The sequence below is a fragment of the Taurulus bubalis genome, assembly GCF_910589615.1.
Source record: "Taurulus bubalis genome assembly, chromosome: 7".
In the NCBI taxonomy this organism is placed as follows: domain Eukaryota; kingdom Metazoa; phylum Chordata; class Actinopteri; order Perciformes; family Cottidae; genus Taurulus; species Taurulus bubalis.
In genome coordinates, this window is record NC_136595.1 from 27,310,684 (window position 1) to 27,336,466 (window position 25,783).

The window sequence follows — 25,783 nt, forward strand, 5'->3', positions numbered from 1 at the left end:
CTAGAACCAGACCATCTTCTCTCTGGTGGTCTGGTTACTGATGGAGGTCTATAGAGGACCAGGACTAGACTGAGGTCTATAGAGGACCAGGACTACATGAGGTCTATAGAGGACCAGGACTAGACTGAGGTCTATAGAGGACCAGGACTACATGAGGTCTATAGAGGACCAGGACTAGACTGAGGTCTATAGAGGACCAGGACTAGACTGAGGTCTATAGAGGACCAGGACTACATGAGGTCTATAGAGGACCAGGACTACATGAGGTCTATAGAGGACCAGGACTAGACTGAGGTCTATAGAGGACCAGGACTAGACTGAGGTCTAGAGAGGACCAGGACTACATGAGGTCTAGAGAGGACCAGGACTAGACTGAGGTCTATAGAGGACCAGGACTAGACCGAGGTCTATAGAGGACCAGGACTACACTGAAGTCTATAGAGGACCAGGACTAGACTGAGGTCTATAGAGGACCAGGACTACACTGAAGTCTATAGAGGACCAGGACTAGACCGAGGTCTATAGAGGACCAGGACTACACTGAAGTCTATAGAGGACCAGGACTACACTGAAGTCTATAGAGGACCAGGACTAGACTGAGGTTTATAGAGGACCAGGACTAGACTGAGGTCTATAGAGGACAAGGACTACATGAGGTATATAGAGGACCAGGACTAGACCGAGGTCTAGAGAGGACCAGGACTAGACTGAGGTCTATAGAGGACCAGGACTACATGAGGTATATAGAGGACCAGGACTAGACTGAGGTCTATAGAGGACCAGGACTACATGAGGTCTATAGAGGACCAGGACTACATGATGTCTATAGAGGACCAGGACTACATGAGGTCTATAGAGGACAAGGACTACACTGAGGTCTATAGAGGACCAGGACTAGACTAAGGTCTAAAGAGGACCAGGACTAGACTGAGGTCTATAGAGGACCAGGACTAGACTGAGGTCTATAGAGGACCAGGACTAGACTGAGGTCTATAGAGGACCAGGACTAGACTGAGGTCTATAGAGGACCAGGACTAGACTGAGGTCTATAGAGGACCAGGACCAGACTGAGGTCTATAGAGGACCAGGACTAGACTAAGGTCTAAAGAGGACCAGGACTACATGAGGTCTATAGAGGACCAGGACTAGACTGAGGTCTATAGAGGACCAGGACTAGACTGAGGTCTATAGAGGACCAGGACCAGACTGAGGTCTATAGAGGACCAGGACTAGACTGAGGTCTATAGAGGACCAGGACTAGACTAAGGTCTAAAGAGGACCAGGACTACATGAGGTCTATAGAGGACCAGGACTAGACTGAGGTCTATAGAGGACCAGGACTAGACTGAGGTCTATAGAGGACCAGGACCAGACTGAGGTCTATAGAGGACCAGGACTAGACTGAGGTCTATAGAGGACCAGGACTAGACTAAGGTCTAAAGAGGACCAGGACTACATGAGGTCTATAGAGGACCAGGACTAGACTGAGGTCTATAGAGGACCAGGACTAGACTAAGGTCTATAGAGGACCAGGACTACATGAGGTCTATAGAGGACCAGGACTAGACTAAGGTCTAAAGAGGACCAGGACTAGACTGAGGTCTATAGAGGACCAGGACTAGACTGAGGTCTATAGAGGACCAGGACTAGACTGAGGTCTATAGAGGACCAGGACTAGACTGAGGTCTATAGAGGACCAGGACCAGACTGAGGTCTATAGAGGACCAGGACTAGACTAAGGTCTAAAGAGGACCAGGACTACATGAGGTCTATAGAGGACCAGGACTAGACTGAGGTCTATAGAGGACCAGGACTAGACTGAGGTCTATAGAGGACCAGGACCAGACTGAGGTCTATAGAGGACCAGGACTAGACTGAGGTCTATAGAGGACCAGGACTAGACTAAGGTCTAAAGAGGACCAGGACTACATGAGGTCTATAGAGGACCAGGACTAGACTGAGGTCTATAGAGGACCAGGACTAGACTGAGGTCTATAGAGGACCAGGACCAGACTGAGGTCTATAGAGGACCAGGACTAGACTGAGGTCTATAGAGGACCAGGACTAGACTAAGGTCTAAAGAGGACCAGGACTACATGAGGTCTATAGAGGACCAGGACTAGACTGAGGTCTATAGAGGACCAGGACTAGACTAAGGTCTATAGAGGACCAGGACTACATGAGGTCTATAGAGGACCAGGACTAGACTGAGAGGTTCAGGACCAATTAAAAGTTCCTCACAGTAACTTTAACAACAAAAGCCGGCACATCTGAAATCACCAGGAACTCTAAAACGTTCTTCATCTTCATCAGTACGGAGAGGTGATTATTGATCAATATTATATCATTGATTATCAAGCAACAGAAGGAAAAAGCACATGCTGCCGTAAAGGAGACCAGTGAGCTCTGACTGGGAGGATGGGGACGAGATGGGTTACATGAGGGTGCGTGTGTGTGTGTGTGTGTGTGTGTGTGTGTGTGTGTACAGAGACACACGAGGTGGTCAGTGTTTTGTCTGGATGTCATGATTATTAAGAGTCTATAATATGAGAACCACTTACTGCTAGATTTTCCATTTGCTAAGCAAGAAGGAGAGCAGGTCACACATACAAACACACAAAAACAACAACACACAACAACAAACAAAACAGAAGGAGAGAAAGATCAAGAATTAGTGCGCTTCCACATGGCGGCTGAGACACAGTGAGGCAGAGGAGAGGAGGCTCCTCCTCTTCACCTGGACAGGTGAGAGCTCCAGCTGTACGGCAACCAGCTTTATTTTGAAGGGCAGGATAACGGGCTACAGGAAGAAGAGCGCTGCTCTTGTGACTGGACATCCGTTTGAACCTAAAGGCCGTATTTATGACTAATTTATGCATCAGTATATTTTTTATAACGGTTTCCACGGAACGCGAATATTATACAGTAAAAAAACAAAAAAGGAAATCATTTTGTTTCCTCCGGGAAAGGGTTGATTTTTCTGAGCTTCCACACTGCAAATAAAGGCCTCGACCAATCACGTTGTGAGGAACCACAACGCAGCATCCCCTGTCAATCACCTTGTAGCCCCGCCCCTAAAGCGTCCCCTGCTTTATGGTCTGTTTGACTCTAAATGACCATAAAAGACTTGAAACTATAAAATGATGACCCCTCTTCATTCTCTTTAACTTAATTATTGCCTAAAACATTATATATATATATATATATATATATATATATATATATATATATATATATATATATATATATATATATATATATATATACACACAAATATAATAGTATTTGCAAAAAATAAACTAATACTAAAGTTCACTTTGCTACGTTTTAGCAGTGAACTGAAAGCAAATTGCTTGTTGAATAAAAAAGAAAATTGAGAAAAGTCTTTCCAACATTCTTGAATTCAACAAAATTAATATAGCTTTTAATATAAAGTTCAGTTTTCTACTGATACTTCTCATATATATATATATATATATATATATATATATATATATATATATATATATATATATATATATATATATATATATACATGTGTCTTCGTGATATATTTGTCGTGCAGATTGATATTGCAATGGCGATTAAAAAAAACAAAATTATCTTTAAACACATTCCTTTTTGTAGGAAAAAAAATATGTTTTTTACTGTTAGTACTTCTTAATCATCTAAAGAAAGCCAAAGAAAAAAAAAGTGTTTCAGAAAATGTAAGAAACTCTCCTCAGTGACAGGCTGAACGAGGGAACGAGGACTCAGGCCTTCATGTGACGTGCAGACAGCGTTGTTAGTGGTGAACAGAAACAAGGAACCACGGCAGCAGCTAACGGACTGAGGTCACATGCGGTGAGTTTACATGCTGTTTAATGAGCAGCATCGGAGCAGCTAACTGGCTAACTAGCAGCTAACTCGATAACTAGCAGCTTTACTGGCTAATGATCAGCTAACTGACTAACTAGCAGCAAACTGGCTAACTAGTAGCTAACTGGCTAACTAGCCTACAAAGTGGTGCAATTTTAACCCGCTGAATGTTGGTTTGTTTGTTCAACAAGCAGGACAACAGGTGGTGTTGTTGAGTTGGATAAGAAGAAGACTAGCAAGCTAAAAGAGTCTCTTGTGTTTTATGCAAACAGGGTTTCGCATGAAGCCATTTGATTGGCCGCAAGAAGTTCTCCATCTACGTGGTAGAAGCGACCATTTTGAAGCAACCATTTTGGTTTCGGACCTCCCTTTTTTTTAACGATTTAAGGGATTCTTGAAACGTCATCTTGAGCCGACACTAGTTAAAAGCAATATTCGCCTCCATTAGCCCACCAGGTGTGCGTTCCTACCTGTGTGTGAGTGTCGGCTTGTTGGCCGCCATCTTTGTCACCAAATGTCTTCCTGCAGTTCTCCAGCCACTGAAGGGAGGACAGGATGAGGTGAAAGAGACAACGAGAGACAAACGTTAGGAAACGGAGAGGAAGATCACTCAAAGAGCTTTTCTGTTTCCTCCCTCTGCTCTACATCAGTGTGTCTGTGTAATAAAAGGCTGGTAGGAAGGAGATCTAATCAGAGGGTTGTACTTAGCGAATTAAAGGAGGCCTGTTTCCCTCCAGGGACCGATGCCGTCTCATTCACTTAGCGCCCCGCATCCCAGAACCCTGCCATCTCCTCCCCTCCCCCTCCTCGCTGCAGCCTCTCCGGGCCTCGGCCTCCCCATAACTGATTTAGGAGCGCAGAGTTATTTTTATCCCCTCAGCAGAAGGGATGTGACCGGCGATGCCGCCGCTAACGACGGCTCAATCTACTCATGGAGCGCAGCGTCTCAGACGGCGTCAGCTATTCGTCTCAGAGCCCTCGGGGCATTGACATGGTTGCGATGGCGTAAAAGGGATAAAAGGGCAACGGACACAAGTCCACCTCTCTTGTGATGAGAGGCCATTATGACACACACACACACACACACACACACACACACACACACACACACACACACACACTTAAACTGCAGCTGAGTCTTAACCTTTTAAAAAACCTTTTTAGGCCCTTTCCTCGAAAATATCATACCCAAACTAAAAAGGGTGTATCTCTGCAACCACTAGGGCAATTTGAATAATGTTGGTATTATAATAATGTGAGATTTAGTTCAGATGTGTAAATATCAGTCTATATGTTACTGTTTAAAAATAAATGAAGATGACACACAGAAAAAAAATTAAAAGATTTCAGGTCTGCCTAGAAAAAAAAAAAAAAATCACTTTCAGGATGATTATTTGTTTGAAATGATGCAGCTGTAAGGTCCAACTCTAACCCACATCATAGCTCAATATGTGAACATTCTCTAACCCAAATCATAACACAATATGTGAACATTCTCTAACCCAAATCATAGCTCAATATGTGAACATTCTCTAACCCAAATCATAGCTCAATATGTGAACATTCTCTAACCCAAATCATAACACAATATGTGAACATTCTCTAACCCAAATCATAACACAATATGTGAACATTCTCTAACCCAAATCATAACACAATATGTGAACATTCTCTAACCCAAATCATAACACAATATGTGAACATTCTCTAACCCAAATCATAGCTCAATATGTGAACATTCTCTAACCCAAATCATAACACAATATGTGAACATTCTCTAACCCAAATCATAACACAATATGTGAACATTCACTAACCCAAATCATAACTCAATATGTGAACATTCTCTAACCCAAATCATAACACAATATGTGAACATTCTCTAACCCAAATCATAACACAATATGTGAACATTCTCTCTGCAAAGGTTGACTTTGATAAAGTGAAGCAGAACAAAGTTAGAGAGGGTTTAGAACAGAGAACATTCAAGCGAGGACTCCAACATTTGCATTGGGGCACATTTGAATTGTTCCATGTACCAAACCATATATTTCACTATTTCACTTTTCATAAAACAAGCTATGATTTACAGTTTGATATAATCCCCCCTTGGCTCAAAACAGAATATAAAAGTAGATTCTAGAACTCACCATTTCCGCCGCCTCCCTCTTGGCGTTGTAGGTGTCCAGGTGTTCCTGCAACTCCAGCACACTAAACTTCAGAGTCTCCAACAGTCCACAAGAGACCAGCTACAAACAGCAAGACAGGACACCACACACACATTAACCCCACGACACACACACAGTACAGGACAGAGGAATGTCCACAGCGGGACACACGCACACACTCAGGAATAATGCGCAACATGCGGCGGCTCCTTTATGTTTAAATAATATGCTCCTGCGAACACATTCATGTATTTTTAAAGTGGTTGTTTTTCAGCCTAAACGAATGCAGACGGCCATGCGTCGGGCCTCACCGTCTCCGCGTCCAGCAGCACGGTGGGGCACTGCGAGCGGGAGGTCATGACCTCCAGGGAGCTGAGGAACTGGTTCCCCATTCGCTGGAGCCGGTCCCCGAGGAAGCGGACCGACCCGTGCGTGATGGAGCCGAACTTCCCCTGAATGCTCTGGAAAAAAACACACAAAGACGAGGAATAAAAGATCTGTGTGCTGTGACCAATGAATTTCATGACTTTTCCATGACTTTAAACCAAATGTCCATGAGCAAACATGTTGTGAAATCTGGGTGTAAACAGTAAAAAGTGAGTAAATGTAGTATTTAAACTAACAATGAGAACACAAAGCATACAGTAAACCTTAAATGACTCAAATGAATGAGACAATAGTTTGATTAAAAGAATAAACATTTATATAGATGCCTGTATGTATGCCTGCTTATATTTTAAATCTTTTTTTAAAAAGCATATTCACATGAATATAACACATTTACATGACTTTTACTAAACTTTTGGGGAATTATTATTATTATTTTTTTTTCAAGGACTTTTCCAGGCCTGGAAGTAACCAGCTGTTCAGAGTGTGTACCTGGAAGAGTCTGGAGAACACGTGGAACGTGTAAACGGCGGAGGAGCCGTCCGTGTCCGACAGCATCTGGTTGACGTGGCAACGCCAGGCGTCCTCCTCGTCGTCGTAGGCGGCGGGTTGGAACGCCGCCAGGATGGCGGAGAGGAACGGCGACGGGGGCGGAGAGGCCTGGACCTCCGGGAAGCCGTCTGCGTCACCTTCATCCTGACTGAGGAGACAGCGCACACGGCCAGTGAGCAGCCATCCCGCAGGCTTTATGCCGAAGGACACACGCGCACACACACACACACACACACACACAGACACACACACACACACACGCACACGCACACACACGCGCACACACTCTCTGCTGCTGGTAAACAACCTCACTTCTCTGCCTCCCTCGCTGCAGATTCTGCTGCAGTATTTTTTTGAGAGCTCGTAATCTACTGCAGTGCTCCAGCACAACAACATTCGAGCTATAAGCATCTTAGCATCACGCTAACATCTCTGCCTCTGCCACACACACACACACACACACACACACACACACACACACACACACACGGATACTCACAGGCCCGTCGGACCAAACAGCCTGAAGAAGCAGACGGAGTATAAGTATCTGAAGCCGGCGCTGCCGAGCGCCGTGGCGGAAACGGTCTCCGTCCTCATCCTCACCCGACTACCGCTTCTCTTCTCTCACTCTCTCTCTCTCTGCGCTGCAACTGCTAACAGCACTAGCGCACTGCACACCCATCCCACACAGGACTGCAGGGAGCTCGACACCAGCTCACACACTCACACACACACACACACACACACACACACACACACACACACACACACACACACACACACACACACACACACACACACTCACTGCCAGCCAGCCTCACAGCAGGTAGAACGTTGGCGAGTTGTTTTTGTGTCTCTCTCTCTCATAAATTCCCAAACATAGAATAAAGTAGAGACACTAAACTTGTTGGTGTCACGCTGTTTTCAAACAATCACTCGGAGTGCCCACACACACACACACACACACACCTTTCCATCAATCATGCGCGGCTTAGCGAAGTGAAGGACCTTGAGTACAGAGGTGTATGTTAGTAAGAGGCTCTGTGTGTATGTGTGTGTGTGTGTGTGTGTGTGTGTGTGTGTGTTCGGTGTCATTTTTTTTAATTTACAGCTGACCTCCGGCCAGAATTGGCCCACCTTGAGGAGGGAGTGATTAAAAGTGGACCGCCGGTCCAATTTTCATAGTTCCACATGAGGAGCCATGCCAGGGGGAGGAATTACCCATCAGCCCCTCTGTTCTCCTCACAGAGGCCCGTCGAGTCAGATACTGTAACCCGTAAAGCAGCAACACCCAAACTATCGTTTCACCGACTGATGCGACCTTTTGTCAAAATGAAAATATAACAAATTAGTTATGACTTGCTTCCTTAAAAAGGTGTAGAAGACTACAACTCCCATGATCCCACGCTGCGTCACCACGTCAACAAACTTCAGACAGCAAATGTTTAGCAGAGGAAGTTAAACTCCATTTCCCTTCAACATGGCAACTCCAATAACAACTACAGAGTGAAAATAAAACAAGATCAATCAATCAATCAATCAATCAATCAATCAGTCTCAACGTTTGTCATCTCGTTACCAGGCAACAGTTGGCCTCACCTCATTAAAAATGTCAAATGATGTCTGATGTCTTTATTTTAAACCTCTCCATACACTATTATCTCGTAGCTCTCGTTTGGTTTCCTCATTTGAACGGTTTTACTAAATAACTAAAGTTAATGGTGACGCATTTAACTATGATTGACGGCACAAAACCAGCGTGAACTCGGGTCACATGGCCGATGCACCAAAGGGCCACATGTGTTTAACGAGACCGCTAGAAGATGTAGAAGATACGGGTCCCCGATCCTCCTGTAAAACCCACGTGGTCCAGAGGAGTCCGCTCACCTGGACATGTCGGAGAAGTCGGCCTCCTCTTCCTCGCAGCGCTCGTCCAGCTCCTTCAGGGCCTGCGTCACGTCTTCCTCCCAGCCGGACCCACAGGTGCTGTCCGGGTCCGGGTCCGGGTCCAGCTTAGTCTCCGGCGGCATGGGCGAGGGCAGCGAGAGAGGGAGGGCCGTTTGGGGGTCCTCCTCGCAGAGGGACCCCGGCGGAGTGTCTATGGCCGGCGGGGGAGGGGGGGCCGGATCCAGGTCTTCCTGAGGGTCCCGGGGCTCCCGAGCATCCTGAGGGTCCTGCGGGTCCGGGAGGTCGCAGGTCTCTGACGGGCAGAACCCCGTGTCCTCGCTCACGCTGCTGCTCAGCTCGTCCGCCGCCGTTACGCTCGCGGCGTCCTGCGGGGCGAGCCAGAAGGGGGCGCTCAGGAGCAGTTTGGATGACGCAACATTAAAACACATCATACGTTAAATATTATGTTCAACAGTGAGATGCTCTGGGTGTCCGGTACGGAGGACGAAAGCTGCCATTGTAATAAATAAAATACAGGAATATCATCACATAAATAAATAAAATAATAAGGAAACAAATGTAGAAATAAAAAGCCTCAATTATCAAATAATTGTGCAGGAATATGCACAGAAAGAGAAAAAAATAAGTTTATTTTCATATTTAATTATTTTTAATTATTTATTTCCCCATTTATTCAAATGAACAAATGCATTGTACTTAATCATATTAGCTTGTTATAAACTGTTTACATAGACATGTTATTAATCACACTACTTATTTATATTTTTTATTCTATTCCTATTTCAGTTTATGTAACTTCTATTATTTATATATTTGTAATTATTTCTGTCCTTGCACTGACAAACCAAATCAATGGGTGTGTCTTAATATTATTAATATATTTTTCTAATTCAGAGCATCTTTATCTATTTTCAAATTGACCTGCACATTTATTTGATACTTGTATTTCTACCTATCTTTACTATATTCTTTATTTATCTATCGAGTCATGTATTTATCATAATGGCGGCTTCAGTCTTCCATACTCATGACTCATAAAAACCCTTTGAAAGCTCAGATTAATGGCAGAGCCTCGAATAACTTTAATTAACACGTCGCCCTTTAAAGTCGGCGCTTTCTTATTTCTACGATATTCCCTCCTCCGAGTTCGCCTCTTTGCGTCACTCTGTAAGGAACGTCCCTCTGAGAAATTACAGAAAAAGGAAAAAGAATCCATAAAACATCCACAGCCATATCAATAAATCACTGCGAGGCCATTTAAAAACCTCTGCAGCGACAGCGCGAGAGAAAGAACAGATAAACGAGAGTTTGCATCTGATGAATCTTAATTATGACGTCACAAACAAAAAAAGAGAATCCACGTTTATATTTGATTACGTTTGCTCCCGTAGGTAAAGCCGCCACGTTGATGTAAACACGGACGAGGGTTACGTCGTTCTAATTTATTTATTTGTGTTTTAAAGAGACGGCCGCAGACGAGGCGGCCGCTTTATTACAGAAAGCTTTTAGGAGCTCGGTGGCCGTCCAGGAGGGACCGGGTGAGGAGTATTGATGGTTTCATCTCGGGCTCATTACGCTAAGAGCCGGGGCCGCGATGGGGGAGATGTCCTCGGGACGACATTGAGGCCGCTGGCGAGATCGAGTTCCTGGAAAGTTGCCGTCGGACCGGCGTAGAAAAGCAGCGTCACCGAGGGGAAGGAGCCCCTGATTACAATAAATATGAACTTAGACGATCCGTAAATCCCTTCAGGGCTGAAACGGTTGATTTATTTGTACCAAACCGTCGCGGTTCATCTAAGATCAACGGCATCTCCCAGATCAATGTGGAAGATAAATGTTTGGGTGCTTTAAACGTTTATAAATAGCCAGGTTGGTACACTCCTCAAAATGTGGACGTTTTATTTTGTATTATTATTATTATGTATTTTATATTTTCATGGCATTACAAGATGAAAGATGAATGCAGGAATCGAGCTCTTGTTGTTTAAAATCCATTGATTGTTATATAAAACTGTAAATCATATCTTGTTTTACGAAGAAAAGCCGCAAACTGCTGTATTTGGATTTATTGAACACCATAAGTAACATACAAGTGAAACATATGGTTTGGTACATTTGCGCAAATGCAAATTTTGAATGTTCACATCTTGAGCTATGATTTGGGTTAGAGTTGGACCGTACATTATTATAATTATTCAAATAGCCCTAGTGGTTGTAGAGATACACCCTTTTTAGTTTGGGTATGACATTTTCGAGGAAAGGGCGTTCTGTTTAAAAAAAATCTACAGTTATTTTTAATAATAAATCTAAAGAGCATATTTTTGTGCAATAAAAATGTGCAATACTTTTTTGCCTTAAGTTTATTTTATTTCTTAAAGTTAATTGTAATTCTGTGTTAGGAGGACTATGAGCTTTTCATTGCACAGAATAACTGCCTGTTATCTGTTCGTATGACAATAGAAATATCTTGAATCTTAAATAATATAATTGTTCCAACCACATCTACCGTCATCAGAACAGGAAGTCAGTGGTAAAGTAGCAACGCCTCCGATTGGCTGGGACAAAGTGTGACGTTGACAGTTGAGAACATTTTAACATAAATGCAACGTAGCAAAGAGAAAAAACAAAGGTTTAGATCGGGGACCTTAAATCGGACCTGCTGACCTTGATTGTTTTTGTTTGTCTTCTGTTCAAAACAAATGAAAACAACCGCATAAGAAGTCGTTTTGTTCTTTTCCTCGCCGTCGCTCTCGCACCAAGAGACGAACCGAACCCAAACTTCCGTGTTCCTCTTCTCCTCTAATCTCCATATTTACCAATCTGGGCCATTAGCTCCTCCCACACGACCGGCCCAGCGCCACATACTCACCGCTGTTAGTACGAGTGATAAACGTCAGTAGCAGGAGAAAGCAAAGCGCTTCATCGCGGTCATGCTACGGCCTGTTAATGTGGCAGCAAATGGAAAAAAGGGTTTAATTGGTGTTCGGTTAACGGGTCGTTATACTCACACATGCTTCTGCCGACGGTAACGGAGCCGCAGTCCATTTCACGAGTTTTTAAAATGAAGGATTTAGTTGGAAGGGGTCAGTTGCTGTGTTATTAAAAAAAAGGGGCGAGCAGTGACAGCTGACCTGAGGTGAGCTTCGGTTTCCAAAATCACATCCAGCAAGCGAAGCCCCACCACATGACTACTAATAAACCAAATATACCATAAAAAAGAAGCAAGAGCTGGCCTTCAGCACCCAAAAACCCAGAGCGAAGCGCCGAAGCAAACGGCGGTAGGAGGAGTCACAAGCGGCGGTAGGAGGAGTCACAAGCGGTGGTAGGAGGAGTCACAAGCGGTGGTAGGAGGAGTCACAAGCGGCGGTAGGAGGAGTCACAAGCGGCGGTAGGAGGAGTCACAAGCGGCGGTAGGAGGAGTCAGAAACGGCACGGTACTTTTACCCCCAATCAAACCCCTGATCCTCCACAGACAAGGAGAACCGCATGAAGCAGATAAAAGGTTGAACAGAAAAGAAAGGAGGATAAAATAAAAAGGCGAGCTAGAAAGCACCCGAGCGCCACGACGGTTTATTGCTCCCCCAGATTGATCGCACCTCAGGCAGCTGGCTGCCGGCGCTGTCTGAGTGGGGCGTCTCCAAAAGGGGGCTATCCGGGCGAGGGAGGGCGGGAGCGTTGGGCGGGGCGGGCGCCTCCTCGGACGGGGCGGCGCCGCCGGACGCCTCCTGAGAGCGCTGCAGGGCGTCCACGTGGTTGGACGCCGCGTCGTCGGTGGCAGAGTCACTGTTGAGCTAAAACAACAACAACAACAACATATCAACACAAGCGATGACGCGTCGTCTGCTCGTTGTTACAAAAGAAGCTGCCGCGATGTCGTCACTGGAGCTGCTTCAGGAGAATCTTTCCCCTTAAATTAGGGATGAACCAAATAGTTTAAAGCTTCATTCATAATATTCTAATTCAACATCAATGTTTTTTTTGTATTATCCCTTTAAACCTGGTATTTCTGTACAGTGTCAACTAAATATCAGGCTACATTAATATTAGTAGTATTGTACTGAAAAAAACCAGGTTATACGCCCCCGCTGTAGCCAGCTAGCTCCCCGCTGTAGCCAGCTAGCTCCCCGCTGTAGCCAGCTAGCTCCTCGCTGTAGCCAGCTAGCTCCTCGCTGTAGCTAGCTAGCTCCCAGCTAGGTCCCCGCCAACCACCAAAGGTAGCGGGACCAGCCCCGGCTCGAAGCCCGACGCGGGCAGCAGCAGCGGGGAGCTAGCGGGGAGCTAGCAGGGAGCTAGCAGGGAGCTAGCAGGGAGCTAGCGGGGAGCTAGCGGAGACAACTGCCGAAGGTAGTAGCGGCTTATAACCCAACTTTTACGGTACTTTTTTTTTGCAGAATTATATTCTGGTGGTTGCCATGTTGTTTTTGACTAATTTTCATTTATTGAAATAAAAAAAAGAAGAAGATGTAATGCATTTCAAAAATTGTTTTTAAAATATTTTATCAAGCAAAAATATATTCTTGCTTCTAGTGTTTGAGCCTTTTAGAAACAATCAGCAGTAATCTAACAGCACCATAAATAACAATGATGAGAAATATATTTCCCCGCCATTGTTTTTACAGGTTATGACGTCATAATGTCTGAAGCTTCATTCGTGTATTTTACTTGCAGGTCCAAATCTTTTTCAACAGTAGTGGTTAGAGTTGCTTATTATTTGCAGTACAGATAAAATAATAAAACTGTATGTTTCTGTCATTTTAATCTTCCAATCAGTTGATTCGGCACTTAATTATATACAGGTAGTTATATATTATATATACTACTCTGAACTCTTTGTTTAAACACACATAAATGCTGCATACTGTTTTTTTCTGGACGACTACACACATTGTTATCCAGGAGAGGAAACAGCTCATTCTCTCACCGTGCACTAGGACCAGGAGGAACAGAAGAAGAGCGGGAAACAACCGCCCCATGAGACTGAGGCCAAGCGTCTATATTAATGCCATTATTATCAGTATTATTATTAGTATTATTATTATTCTTGGCAGCTTTGGCTTGTGTAGCAAAACAAAAGCAAAGAAGAGGTGAGAGAAGGAAAAAGGAACATGCGGTTGTCCTGATTATTGTCAGACTTGAATTTACCTCGAGTCAATGTGAGCTTAATTTATTTGAGTTGTCCTAAACTCTACTTACCTATCAGGAATATTAAAGTGATTCTGACTGTTGGGGGAAACGACTTCAGAGTGCTACCTTTCAAAAGAGACCAAAACCAAGCATTTCGATGTACTTTGGGTACACCTGGATCGGCGTTTTTGGTGAATTTCACAGGAACATGAAGAGGTTACAAGCGACTATGAGAAAGAAGGAGTTATGCTGCGTTCACACCAAACGCGTTGCCAATTTGACGCGCGAGTACATTACATGCAAAGTCAATGCACAGACGCGATAGGTTGTGGAAAAGTGAATTTTCCGCGGCGCGAATAGCGCGTTTGACGCCGAGTTGCGTAAACCGAATCAGCGTTCAAGCCACGCCCCCTTTCAGGCGCGAGTAACATTCGCAACGCTTTCGGCGTGAACGTAGCGTTAGCATTAGTCGAGCAGCCAGAGGAAGAGGGGCCGAGGTTTAAAGGGGGCGGGGCTTCTACTACCGCCACCAGCGAAGAAGAAGAAGCAGCAGCAAGCGTCTAGACCACACACACCATGCCAGCGGTGTGAGGAGCACGGTGGGTTGGGAGTGAGACTTACGAGGCCAGAGCGGGAGAGAATCTGGCTAGCGCTCAGTACCTCCTCCTCGGACGACTCGTCCGTGTCCTCGTGGTTGGTGAGGTTGAGGCTCGGCGTGCTGCCGGCGTACTGACACTCCTGCAGCGAGGGCGTGTCTCCCTTGTCCATGCTCTCCAGGGAGCGGCGCCGCACGCCCCAGTTGAAGTTATCCATGCTCTCGCCCTGCAGGGAGGAGCAGGAGAGTGAGATGGAGCCGTGTGCACACACACACACACACAACCCTACACAAAACACACACACACCCATACACACACCTACCCAAAACACACACACAACCCTACACAAAACACACACACACGCACAACCATGCACAAAACACTAACACACACAACCCTACACAAAACACACACACACAACCCTACACAAAACACACACACACCCCTACACACACCTACACAGACCTACCCAAAACACACACACACAACCCTACACAAAACACACACACACGCACAACCATGCACAAAACACTAACACTCACACAACCCTACACCTACACACAACACACTCACGTACACAAAAACACACACACACACCTACACACTCACCCCTACACTTAAACAAAAACACACACACACACACACCTACACACTCAACCCTACACAAAACACACACAAAAAAAACCACACACAACACATACACTCACTCACTAAAAAAAAAAAACACTCACACACTCACAAAAAAAACACATACACACATTCACAAAAAAACACACACACACTCACACAAAACACACTCACAAAAAAACCACCGCTCACACAAAACACACTCACACACACACTCACTCACGTACACACAAAAACACACACACACACACACACTCACACACAAAAACACACACACACACACTCACTCACGTACACACAAAAACACACACACACGTACACACACACACACTCACTCACGTACACACAAAAACACACACACACTCACTCACGTACACACAAAAACACACACACACACACACACTCACTCACGTACACACAAAAACACACACACACACACACACACACACACACACACACTCTCTCTCTCACACACACACGGTTGTATAGATGTAGATTTTACACCAGAAACAACAACAATAATAAACAATGAGTGGTGGAGATGATTCTGTGGGTTTAACGATGCAACGTTCTAAAAGCTATAAAACAAAAGGGATCACGACCACATGGGGGCAAAGGTCACATCAAAAGCACTTTGTTTGGCGACAACACAGAGAGAAGCTTTGTGGCCCTCAGACTTACCTGCAACTCCTTGTGGCAAGAGAAGAGAAGGAATGCGGTGTTAGTAGACGTAGAAAAGTAGACACAAGCTGACACACGAGACATTAAAGGACAGCAGTGACTGGCATCAGAGTCCTGCACCTCAGACACACATCTTAGTGGATTTAGAAATGAAAAAAGATTTATGATTTCTACTGTTAGCTCTTTCATATGTCCTTCATTTTATTACCTTTTCCTAATTACCGCCGTTTTCCCTTCATATGCGTCTACTTCACCTTGACTCAGACAAGACACACACACACACTCATACACACACTCAAACACACACAGAGACACACACACACACACACACACACACACACACACACACACTCATACACACACTCCTCACCTCGGCATCCTCCAGCTCCACATCTAAGAAGTCAAAGTCCTTGAAGACGCCAAACTGCTGCTCGCTGCCGTCCTCCCCCAGCAGCTCCTCTTCCCGCACCACCTCCTCCACGGTGGGGATGAGGCTGGTCTGCTGGTCCGCAGAGTCCAGGTCCTCGTTGGACGAGAACACCACCTGAAATGAGTAAAAACACGAGCGCTGTACGTCCGCTGGAAACCATCCGAACGAAACATGAAACAAAAAGACAGAACAGAAACAACAGCGGTGTCCTGAGCAGTGATTTCACAGAGACCTGGTCAGAGGCTTTAGAGTAGGAGAGGAGTCTTACAGATGGATTTTTGGGAATGCCAGACTCCGGGCCGCATAAAGACAGGACATTCATCAGCCTCTCTCTGGTTCTTCTCTGGAACAAACAAAAAACACAGAAGCATGATGGGAAAAACTGTCTCAGAGGGTTTTACTATCTGTACAACATCCGACACCCAGTCCATGAACTTCATGTTGCTTCATGTCTTAAAACCTGCATTATCCCTCCTGACCAGCAGGGGGCGACACCTCTGGTTGTATAGAAGTCTATGCTTCATGTGTTGAAGCTGCATTCTCTCTCCTGACCACCAGGGGGTGACTCCTCTGGTTGTATAGAAGTCTATGCTTCATGTGTTAAAGCTGCATTATCTCTCCTGACCACCAGGGGGCGACTCCTCTGGTTGTATAGAAGTCTATGCTTCATGTGTTAAAGCTGCATTCTCTCTCCTGACCACCAGGGGGTGACTCCTCTGGTTGTATAGAAGTCTATATAAATGACTCTACTTCTCTTGATGTATTCCCTCAGTAAACATTGTAAACATGAGTTTATGTCTCAATCTCTAGTTTCAAGTCTTCTTCAATACAGCATGATGTTCATTTAGTACATTATGGTCATTTAGAGTCAAACAGACCATAAAGCAGGGGACGCTTTAGGGGCGGGGCTACAAGGTGATTGACAGGTCGACACCAGAGACGTGTACAACGTCACTCCTCCTGATAATGTAACCTCTGTTTATCAGTTGCGAAAAAACAACGTGGCGACAAAACCCACAAACCGACGGGTGACGTCACGACGACTCCGTCTACTTCCTGGTTTGACCTAGTTAGCGGTGATGGATGTGGCTAGTCAGTCTGACTTGCTACCTGTGAGAGTTGAGGCCTCTTCCAGCTGACCGGCACCAGGCCGTTGGAGTTGGATCCGGACGACGTGGAGGAGGTGCTCCTCGTCACGGCGATCACCTGCGGCTTTCCATTCCGGCCCACCGGCGTGCGCTGGTCACCGTATTTATGCCCGATGATCGGCGTCTACAGGAGACACAAAGACCGCGGGTTAGCCGTAGCGTAGCACAACACAGAGCAACCGCTGCAAATGCACCGGAGTGGGAGGAGCACCGACCTCCGAGATGTCGAAGTGGAAGTCCAGAGTTTTGCCGGGCAGCTCCTTAGAAGAGTTGTTGAAGATGCGCGTGAAGGCGATCTCCGGGGAGCCGCAGGACTCGGTGCTGTAGGAGCGCTGCACGTCGTCGGGGACGACGAGGCTGGCTGAGCGGGACACCACCAGCTTCAGGATGTTCTGGGCCTCCTTCCAATGGGGGCTCTGTGCGAAACACACGGGAATATAATGAGGCCATTGTGAGATATCGGGCTGTGTAGGTGTCTTTGGAGACATATTTTCCGCCTCAGAAGGCCAAGCTAAATTCCCCCGACCCGCGGCAGCCACTCGGAGGCCGTTTGTATTCTGGAGCATGTTCCCCCATACAATAATGATAATATAAATAAATGCATGAATAAGTTACATTTAAATCATTTTTAGAATATACTAACACTTTATAAATGATCCTTAATCCTTAATACTTTTACAATGGGGAATCCATCATTTATAAAGTATGAAAACCCAATCATGAAACGCATTATAGTCAAGCTCATAATCAAGAATGAAACATTTATAAGTGTTTATGAAATTGCATACTAATGAGTTACTAATGAGTGTTCATGTTGGAAGAATGCTTTATAAATGAAGTGTTTATTCATGCTTTACTAATGCTAAATACTGTGTACTTATTATGAAGTGCTACCGATATACTTTACTGTCCCCAAGGGGAAGTTCTGCCTCGGCTTTAGTGCCACACTTATAACTGCAAACGATTAAGAAATAAAGCCGATATTTTGATAACAGATTAATAAAATATCTTTCCTCCTCTGTGACAGGAAACAAACATATTTGAGTTGTGGACAAAACAAGACGTTTGAGGACGTCACGTTGGGCTTTTTTTGGGGGTTGCGGGTGAATCAAAATTCATAAATTGTGCTCTGTCCATTCATAAACCTACAAAACTAAATGATACAATGTGTCCCGTTGTCTCATTGCTCTGTTAGCGAACACTGCCCCCTCCTGGGAAAGAGCCTGGTTCAACTGCAATGTCTGGTTCAGGAGCTCCTGGTAGCTCCGCCTCTAATCAATTACTATTGAACATATGTGCACGGGGGAAGCTCTCGACCGAGGGTTCGATTCCCGGCGCTGCCAGTTCCACAGTAACTCATAACAACCAGCGAGTGACGAAGGCTCACCTGAACGTATTTGCCGATGATCTTCATGATCTCCAGGTTGAACTGCTTCACCGGGGCGGCCGACAGGTCGACGTGACTCAGCAGGCTGTAGATGATCTGCAGCAAGGACTGCTGCATGCTGGGAAGGCCTTTCTCCAGCAACTGAGAGAGAGACAGACAGGTCACTGGATGGCTGATCTACCGCTGGGTTGCTACCAGGCGGCTCGTCCTCGCACTCTCTCTATTCCCCTCTCCTGCACACACACACTCTCTCTCTCTCTCCTGCACACACACAATCTCTCTCTCTCTCTCTTTCACACTCTCTCTATCCCCCTCTCCTACTCTTTCCCTCTCTCCCTCTCCCTCTCTCTCTCACTGTACCTCGGCCAGGTAGGTGACCAGGTTCAAGGTGATGTCGGCGAAGGCGTCGTGCAGGTATCGGCAGACCACGTTGATCCAGTTGCTGCAGTCTCGGTTGTAGCTGTGTGCGCTGTACAGGCTGAGCATGTGGGCCAGGTTGGAGAGCGTGGCCGACTTCTCCTCCGCACACAGCTTGGCGATCTTGTCGGCCGTCTCCTTGCAGAACGGCGTCGGGCTGTCGAAGTGCTGGATGAGGTGCGGCAGGAGGCACAGGATGTTCAGAGGGAACCCTGCAGGCGCGGGAAGACGAAGACCAGGGGCACGAGTCAGGTGACTAGATACAGGTCAGGTGACTAGATACAGGTCAGGTGACTAGTAACGAGTCAGGTGACTAGTAACGACGTCTGCAGATGTCGATAACCGACATGTTTGTGTTGAAAAGTCTCTCTATGTTAATAAAGTCAAGACAAAAAAAGAGCCACATCGCTTTACTCTGCAAAGTTGGATCAACCTCATCAGCCGCAAAATACAGTAATTATATTAGTATTCATTTATGTTCAAAATACAGATGAAAATAAAACCTTTTCGTCAGGACCTTTGCTTCGCCTCGCTGAGAGGACTTCAGAAATATTTAGGATTTATCTAATAGCCCAAAATAAAACCTACAAAAGGTCTAACAAAAAGATATATGGTACTTCTGGAAAACTTTTAAAAAACTTTTTTTCTTTTTTCCCCCCAATAAATACATTTCTTTCTTTTTTTTCAATAGATATATATTTTTTTTTTTCAATAAATAAAGTTTTTTTTAAAGTTTATTTAAAAACTTTATTTATTGAAAAAAAAATAAAAAAAAAATTAATAAAGTTTTCTTTCTTTAGATATATACACAAATATAAAAAAAATAGCATCTTTAATATCTCGCTGGCAAAATTATGATTTTTGTATTATCTCTAAGAATATATACGTAAATGGATTAGATATTCCGAGATTTTTCTCGGAATATCTCCGGCGCCTCACCTAGCTCCATATGTTTCTTATTCATTTATTGACCTACAGTGGCCATCATGCCAATGTGAATCCATGATCAAGTCAGCAGTGTGTGTACACACACACGCACGCACACGCACACACACGCGCACACACGCGCACACACACACACACACACACACACACACACACACACACACACCTGCCACTTGCGAGGGGTCGACCAGCGTCTGCCTGGAGACGCTGATGAGCTTGCTGAGCAGGTGGATGGTGAGCTCCTGCGTGGAGGCCGAGGTGAAGCCCTTGAGGAAGAGCTGCAGCAGCCCGGGGAAGCTGTACCACTTCAGCTTGGCCTGCACGGCCTCCAGCCGCTCCCGGCTGTCGGCGCGGTCCAGCGGCAGCTGTCCCAGCAGCTTGTTCAGGAGCCGCAGGGCCAGCAGGTACTCGAACTCGTAGTCCGACTCCAGCAGCGAGGCGGCGATCCAGAACACGGTGGCCATCAGGTTGGACGGGTCCACGGGGGGGATGGCGTCCCCGCCTGGACCCGCGGCGCCGCCGAGCGACGATAAGCTCCGCGTGCGCGCCAGGTTGCCGTGGCTGCCGGCGAGCCGGTCGGCGACGTCCAGGGTGTTGCTGCGCCGCCGGTCGGCCTTCCGCTCGCCCATCAGGCTGGCGCGCAGAGAGCTGCTGCGGGCGTGAGCGTCGTGGAAGAGGCCGCCGCCGCTCAGGTTCAGCTGGCCGGTGCTCTTCCTGTTGGCCGTGAACTTCGGACCCAGCAGGTGGTCGCGAGCTGAGGTCCTGCGGAGGAAACGACGGGTCGTTGGCGGTTTATGTGACGGGGTCAAACGCAGCGAAGACAGGGTTCACACACATTCTGACCTGTGGATTTCATGACTTAACCAAATTTCCATGACAATGCATTGGTCAAATGTGTATTTTTACATTTTGACCAATGATTTCATGACTTTTCCATGACTTTAAACCAAATGTCATGACAAACATTTAGTGAAGTCTGGGTGTCAACAGTAAAAAGTGAGTAAATGTAGTATTTAAACTAACAATGAGAACACAAAGCATACAGTAAACCTTAAATGACTCAAATGAATGAGACAATAGTTTGATTAAAAGAATAAACATTTATATAGATGCCTGTATGGATGCCTGCTCATATTTTGAGTCTCTTTTAAAAGCATATTAATTATTTTAAACTCAGCGTAAATGAACGACATGAACACATGAATATAACACATTTACATGACTTTTACTAAACTTTTGGGACTCTCTCAGGCCTGGAAATAACCATTTTAAAACTCCATGACTTTTCCAGGTTTCCCATGAGCGTCTGAACCCTGAGAAGAGCTTGTAGGCGGAGGACTTACTGAGCCAGGGCAGTGAGGAGGTCGTAGTTTTTGACGGTGTCTGCTAGCGTGTCGATGCCCGACTCCAGAGTCAAGAGCAGCTCAATGACGAAGCCCTGAGGAGAAGAAACACCAGAGGTCAGCGATACAACACCTGGATATAGGTGAGTGTAATCCTGTAAGATCATCTGATATGTAGGACCCACATTCCACCTCTACAATAGCAACACATGTCATAGATCAGAAAGTATGAACAACTGCTCTAAAGTTGAAGTTTCATAAAAGTTAAATGCTCAACGGGTCGAGTAGAAGGTGTCGTGTGATTGGACGAGAGATGCAACCATTATCTTTTCATGACATCGTGCAAACATTTGTATTTTCTTTAGTGGATAATTAATTTTCTTAACGTGCATAATAAAAAGATTGACCATTAAATAACTTACATTTTCTACAAAACTGCACCAGTTAGAACTTCTTTCACTCAAATACATTTGAAAAGTTGCTACAAATGTTTGACGTTATTCCGTTGTTTATTTTGGACATGCAGATGATACAAATTACGTTAAGTGTGTGTGTGTGTGTGTGTGTGTGCATGCATGTGTGTGACTGTGTTGATATGCACTACTTGCACAACTCTGACTACTCTCGTCTTTAATTGTCTTTGTCTCTGTTGTCTTTGATGTATTTATCTTGTTTATTGCATATTGTGTCAAATTCTGGTTTTGACCGGTTTTGCCTCTCTAGATCAACGCGTGCAGCCGGTCCAGGTTCTGACCTGAGCCTCCTCTCCCGGGTCCCCGACGGTCTCGACCAGCCGAGACAGGATGTCGGACAGCGTGGCCAGAGTCAGAGGCTGCTTCAGCGCCCTGAAGATCTGGAACGAGCGGCCGGCGTAGTGGCGAGAAGAGCAGGACAGCGCCGTCTGAAGGGCGACTTCACTCAGCAACGACTCCAGCTGGAAACCTGGAGGACGGGATGATGAATGAATGAATAATCTAAACCATACCTGCGTCTCCAGGATGAGGCAACGCGCAGCTGAAGCGTACGGACCCGAGGGGGAGTGTTTGAAGACGGTCGCTACGTGGCGGACGAACACGCTCAGCTGCTCGGCGCTCTTGATGTTGGGGTTCTTGGGCGACACGTCCTCGTGGTTCCACAGCGGGCCGCGTTTCCTACGAGGACAGAGAACGCGTCAGGGAACGGGACGCGTTGATAAAGGGGGTCGCAGGAGGAACTCATCCAGAGCGATGTGTTCATCTACAGCAGCGCTGGCCAAAGACTCGTCCTCGACAGGGTTGGAAATATAATAATATTTAGTTTTGAATTATAACAAGAAACAGTCTGAAGGCGTATTTAAAAAGGAGGACAGACTGCAGGGTGAGGAAATATAGCGTTCACTTAAACCAGTGGTTCTCAAACTGTGGGGCGCGACCCTCTAGTGGGGCGCAGAGGTACTACAGGTGGGGATATGCAGATTTTTGTTTTTTTTAATAATCCTTTATTAATCCCACAGTGGGGGAATTATTCTCTGCATTTCACCCATCCTAAGTAATTAATTAGGCAATTCTTTTTGCCAAATATTAGTTATTTTTTGTACAGATTTGCATTGTTCGAACAAAGTGATTCCACATTTTATTAGTTTTTGTCTGATGGAGAAACCTGATTTACATTTTCTTTATTTAATTATTTGAAAAAGCACGGATGCAGGAGTCACGAAAAGTCACTTCAATAAAAATTCAGCTTGGACCATTTTGTTACACCTTTGTTGGGGCGGTGGGGCGCGAACATTGTTCTTCCTCTAAAGTGGGGCGTGACAAAAAAAGTTTGAGAACCACTGACTTAAACTGATAGAGACTCTTTTAGGAGTCTAAAATAACTTCACTCTGCTCCATCTGCTGCAGTAAAACTCACACAAACACTTCAAAAACATCCAAAACTCTCACATTAAAGCAGCGAAATTGCACAACACCTCAAAACATCAGATGATCGCATCACACCAGGCAAAAGGAACCAATATGACACCAACCCCAAAACCAAAACCATGCACAAAATAATACCCGGTCCTTTCAGACACTGCTGGAGGCATGAAAGCAAACCATTGAGCAGAATGAGCGACATGGTGCAGGACAGAGTGAGTCACACACTAAACATGAAGTCAGTGCAGGTGGTGGAGTCTCCTCACCTGGAGGTGATGAACTCGATGAGGGATTTGACCTTCTCGTCCTGTTCAGCGGTGACGTCGACCTCGCTGAGCAGCGGGGGGGCGAGGTGGGGGAGGCCGGCTCCCAGGCTGATGCTGGAGGACGTGGAGCTGGAGCTGAGGCCCGAGTCCGTCATGGGGGACGGCTGACAGTCCGACAGGAGCTCCTGCACTCCTGCAGGAACAACACGGGGCGTGGAATACTGTTACTGCCACTGAAGGTCTCACGTGCAGTCATCTGGATAGTGTAGGCTGCTTTAACTGTCATATGCATCATCTTTCATGGTTCTATGAAGACGAATCTGTGGTTAAAATCTAAACACAACGACCATCAGTCCTGACCAACGGGCCCCTGGGCAGACGTGCAAAAGGGCCCACGACCTTCTGTCATAGGAGCGAGACACCGACTCTGTAGTTGTGACGCCTCTTCCTTGTTGTTTTGTGGAAATTGTGTGTCTCTTTGTAGCTGATTTGTGTCTCTTTGTAGCTGATTTGTGTCTCTTTGTAGCTGATTTGTGTCTCTTTGTAGCTATTCTGTGTCTCTTTGTAGCTGATTTGTGTCTCTTTTTAGCTATTCTATGTCTCTTTGTAGATGATTTGTGTCTCTTTGTAGCTGATTTGTGTCTCTTTGTAGCTGATTTGTGTCTCTTTGTAGATGATTTGTGTCTCTTTGTAGCTATTCTGTGTCTCTTTGTAGATGATTTGTGTCTCTTTGTAGCTATTCTGTGTCTCTTTGTAGATGATTTGTGTCTCTTTGTAGCTGATTTAAGGCTGTTCTGTGTCGCTCTCTGTCTCTTTATAGTCATGTGTGTCTTTGTAGTTGTTTCGCCTCTTCATGGTTGTTGTGTGGTCTATTTATCTCTTTAGAGCTTTTTTTGCATCTATTTGAAGTTGTTCTAGTCTTTGTGGGCCACTTTGTCTTTTTAAAGTTATATTGACCTTTTTGTAGTCGTCCTGCCTCTCTTTAGAGTTGTGTGTCTCTTTATAGTTGGTGTGTCTCTCTCTCTCTTTGTAGTTGGTGTGTCTCTCTCTCTCTTTGTAGTTGGTGTGTCTCTCTCTCTCTTTGTAGTTGGTGTGTCTCTCTCTTTGTAGTTGGTGTGTCTGTCTCTCTCTTTGTAGTTGGTGTGTCTCTCTCTCTTTGTAGTTGGTGTGTCTCTCTCTCTCTTTGTAGTTGGTGTGTCTCTCTCTCTCTTTGTAGTTGGTGTGTCTGTCTCTCTCTTTGTAGTTGGTGTGTCTCTCTCTCTCTTTGTAGTTGGTGTGTCTCTCTCTCTTTGTAGTTGGTGTGTCTCTCTCTCTTTGTAGTTGGTGTGTCTCTCTCTCTTTGTAGTTGGTGTGTCTCTCTCTCTTTGTAGTTGGTGTGTCTCTCTCTCTCTTTGTAGTTGGTGTGTCTCTCTCTCTCTTTGTAGTTGGTGTGTCTGTCTCTCTCTTTGTAGTTGGTGTGTCTCTCTCTCTTTGTAGTTGGTGTGTCTCTCTCTCTCTTTGTAGTTGGTGTGTCTCTCTCTCTCTCTTTGTAGTTGGTGTGTCTGTCTCTCTCTTTGTAGTTGGTGTGTCTCTCTCTCTCTTTGTAGTTGGTGTGTCTCTCTCTCTTTGTAGTTGGTGTGTCTCTCTCTCTTTGTAGTTGGTGTGTCTCTCTCTCTTTGTAGTTGTGTGTGTCTCTCTCTCTTTGTAGTTGTGTGTGTCTCTTTGTAGTTGTGTGTGTCTCTTTGTAGTTGTGTGTGTCTCTTTGTAGTTGTGTGTGTCTCTTTGTAGTTGTGTGTGTCTCTTCGTAGTTGTGTGTGTCTCTTCATAGTTGTGTGTGTCTCTTCGTAGTTGTGCTGTTTTCTTTGTAGTTGTGCTGTTTTCTTTGTAGTTGTGCTGTTTTCTTTGTAGTTGTGCTGTTTTCTTTAAGGTTGTCTTGTTTTTTGGTTTTGTTTCTATTCATAGTTGTTCTCTTCCTCTTTTTAATCATTTTGTATCTCTTTGTGGTCATTTAGTGACACTTTGTAGTTCAGTAATCCCTTCTTTAATCTGCTTTGGCGATACAACTAAAAAGT

At 45.3% G+C, this 25,783-nt stretch overlaps 1 protein-coding gene across 1 annotated transcript in view; it reads right to left on the reverse strand.

Annotated features, from left to right (window-relative positions):
- The window catches only part of fryl (furry homolog, like), a 59,758-nt gene that overhangs the window by 3,758 nt on the left and 30,217 nt on the right, over positions 1 to 25,783 (reverse strand). Inside the window, exons 39-56 of the mRNA XM_079221410.1 lie at positions 23,733 to 23,925; positions 22,601 to 22,722; positions 22,326 to 22,513; positions 21,572 to 21,666; positions 20,395 to 20,990; positions 19,227 to 19,495; positions 18,867 to 19,007; positions 17,695 to 17,895; positions 17,442 to 17,603; positions 16,600 to 16,674; positions 16,272 to 16,445; positions 14,619 to 14,819; positions 12,470 to 12,664; positions 8,853 to 9,238; positions 6,906 to 7,113; positions 6,338 to 6,487; positions 6,009 to 6,107; positions 4,329 to 4,397 (exon numbers count right to left, since the gene is read on the reverse strand). Coding sequence (XP_079077536.1) covers positions 4,329 to 4,397; positions 6,009 to 6,107; positions 6,338 to 6,487; positions 6,906 to 7,113; positions 8,853 to 9,238; positions 12,470 to 12,664; positions 14,619 to 14,819; positions 16,272 to 16,445; positions 16,600 to 16,674; positions 17,442 to 17,603; positions 17,695 to 17,895; positions 18,867 to 19,007; positions 19,227 to 19,495; positions 20,395 to 20,990; positions 21,572 to 21,666; positions 22,326 to 22,513; positions 22,601 to 22,722; positions 23,733 to 23,925 — 3,524 coding nt within the window. The remainder of the gene's footprint in view (positions 1 to 4,328; positions 4,398 to 6,008; positions 6,108 to 6,337; positions 6,488 to 6,905; positions 7,114 to 8,852; positions 9,239 to 12,469; positions 12,665 to 14,618; positions 14,820 to 16,271; positions 16,446 to 16,599; positions 16,675 to 17,441; positions 17,604 to 17,694; positions 17,896 to 18,866; positions 19,008 to 19,226; positions 19,496 to 20,394; positions 20,991 to 21,571; positions 21,667 to 22,325; positions 22,514 to 22,600; positions 22,723 to 23,732; positions 23,926 to 25,783) is intronic.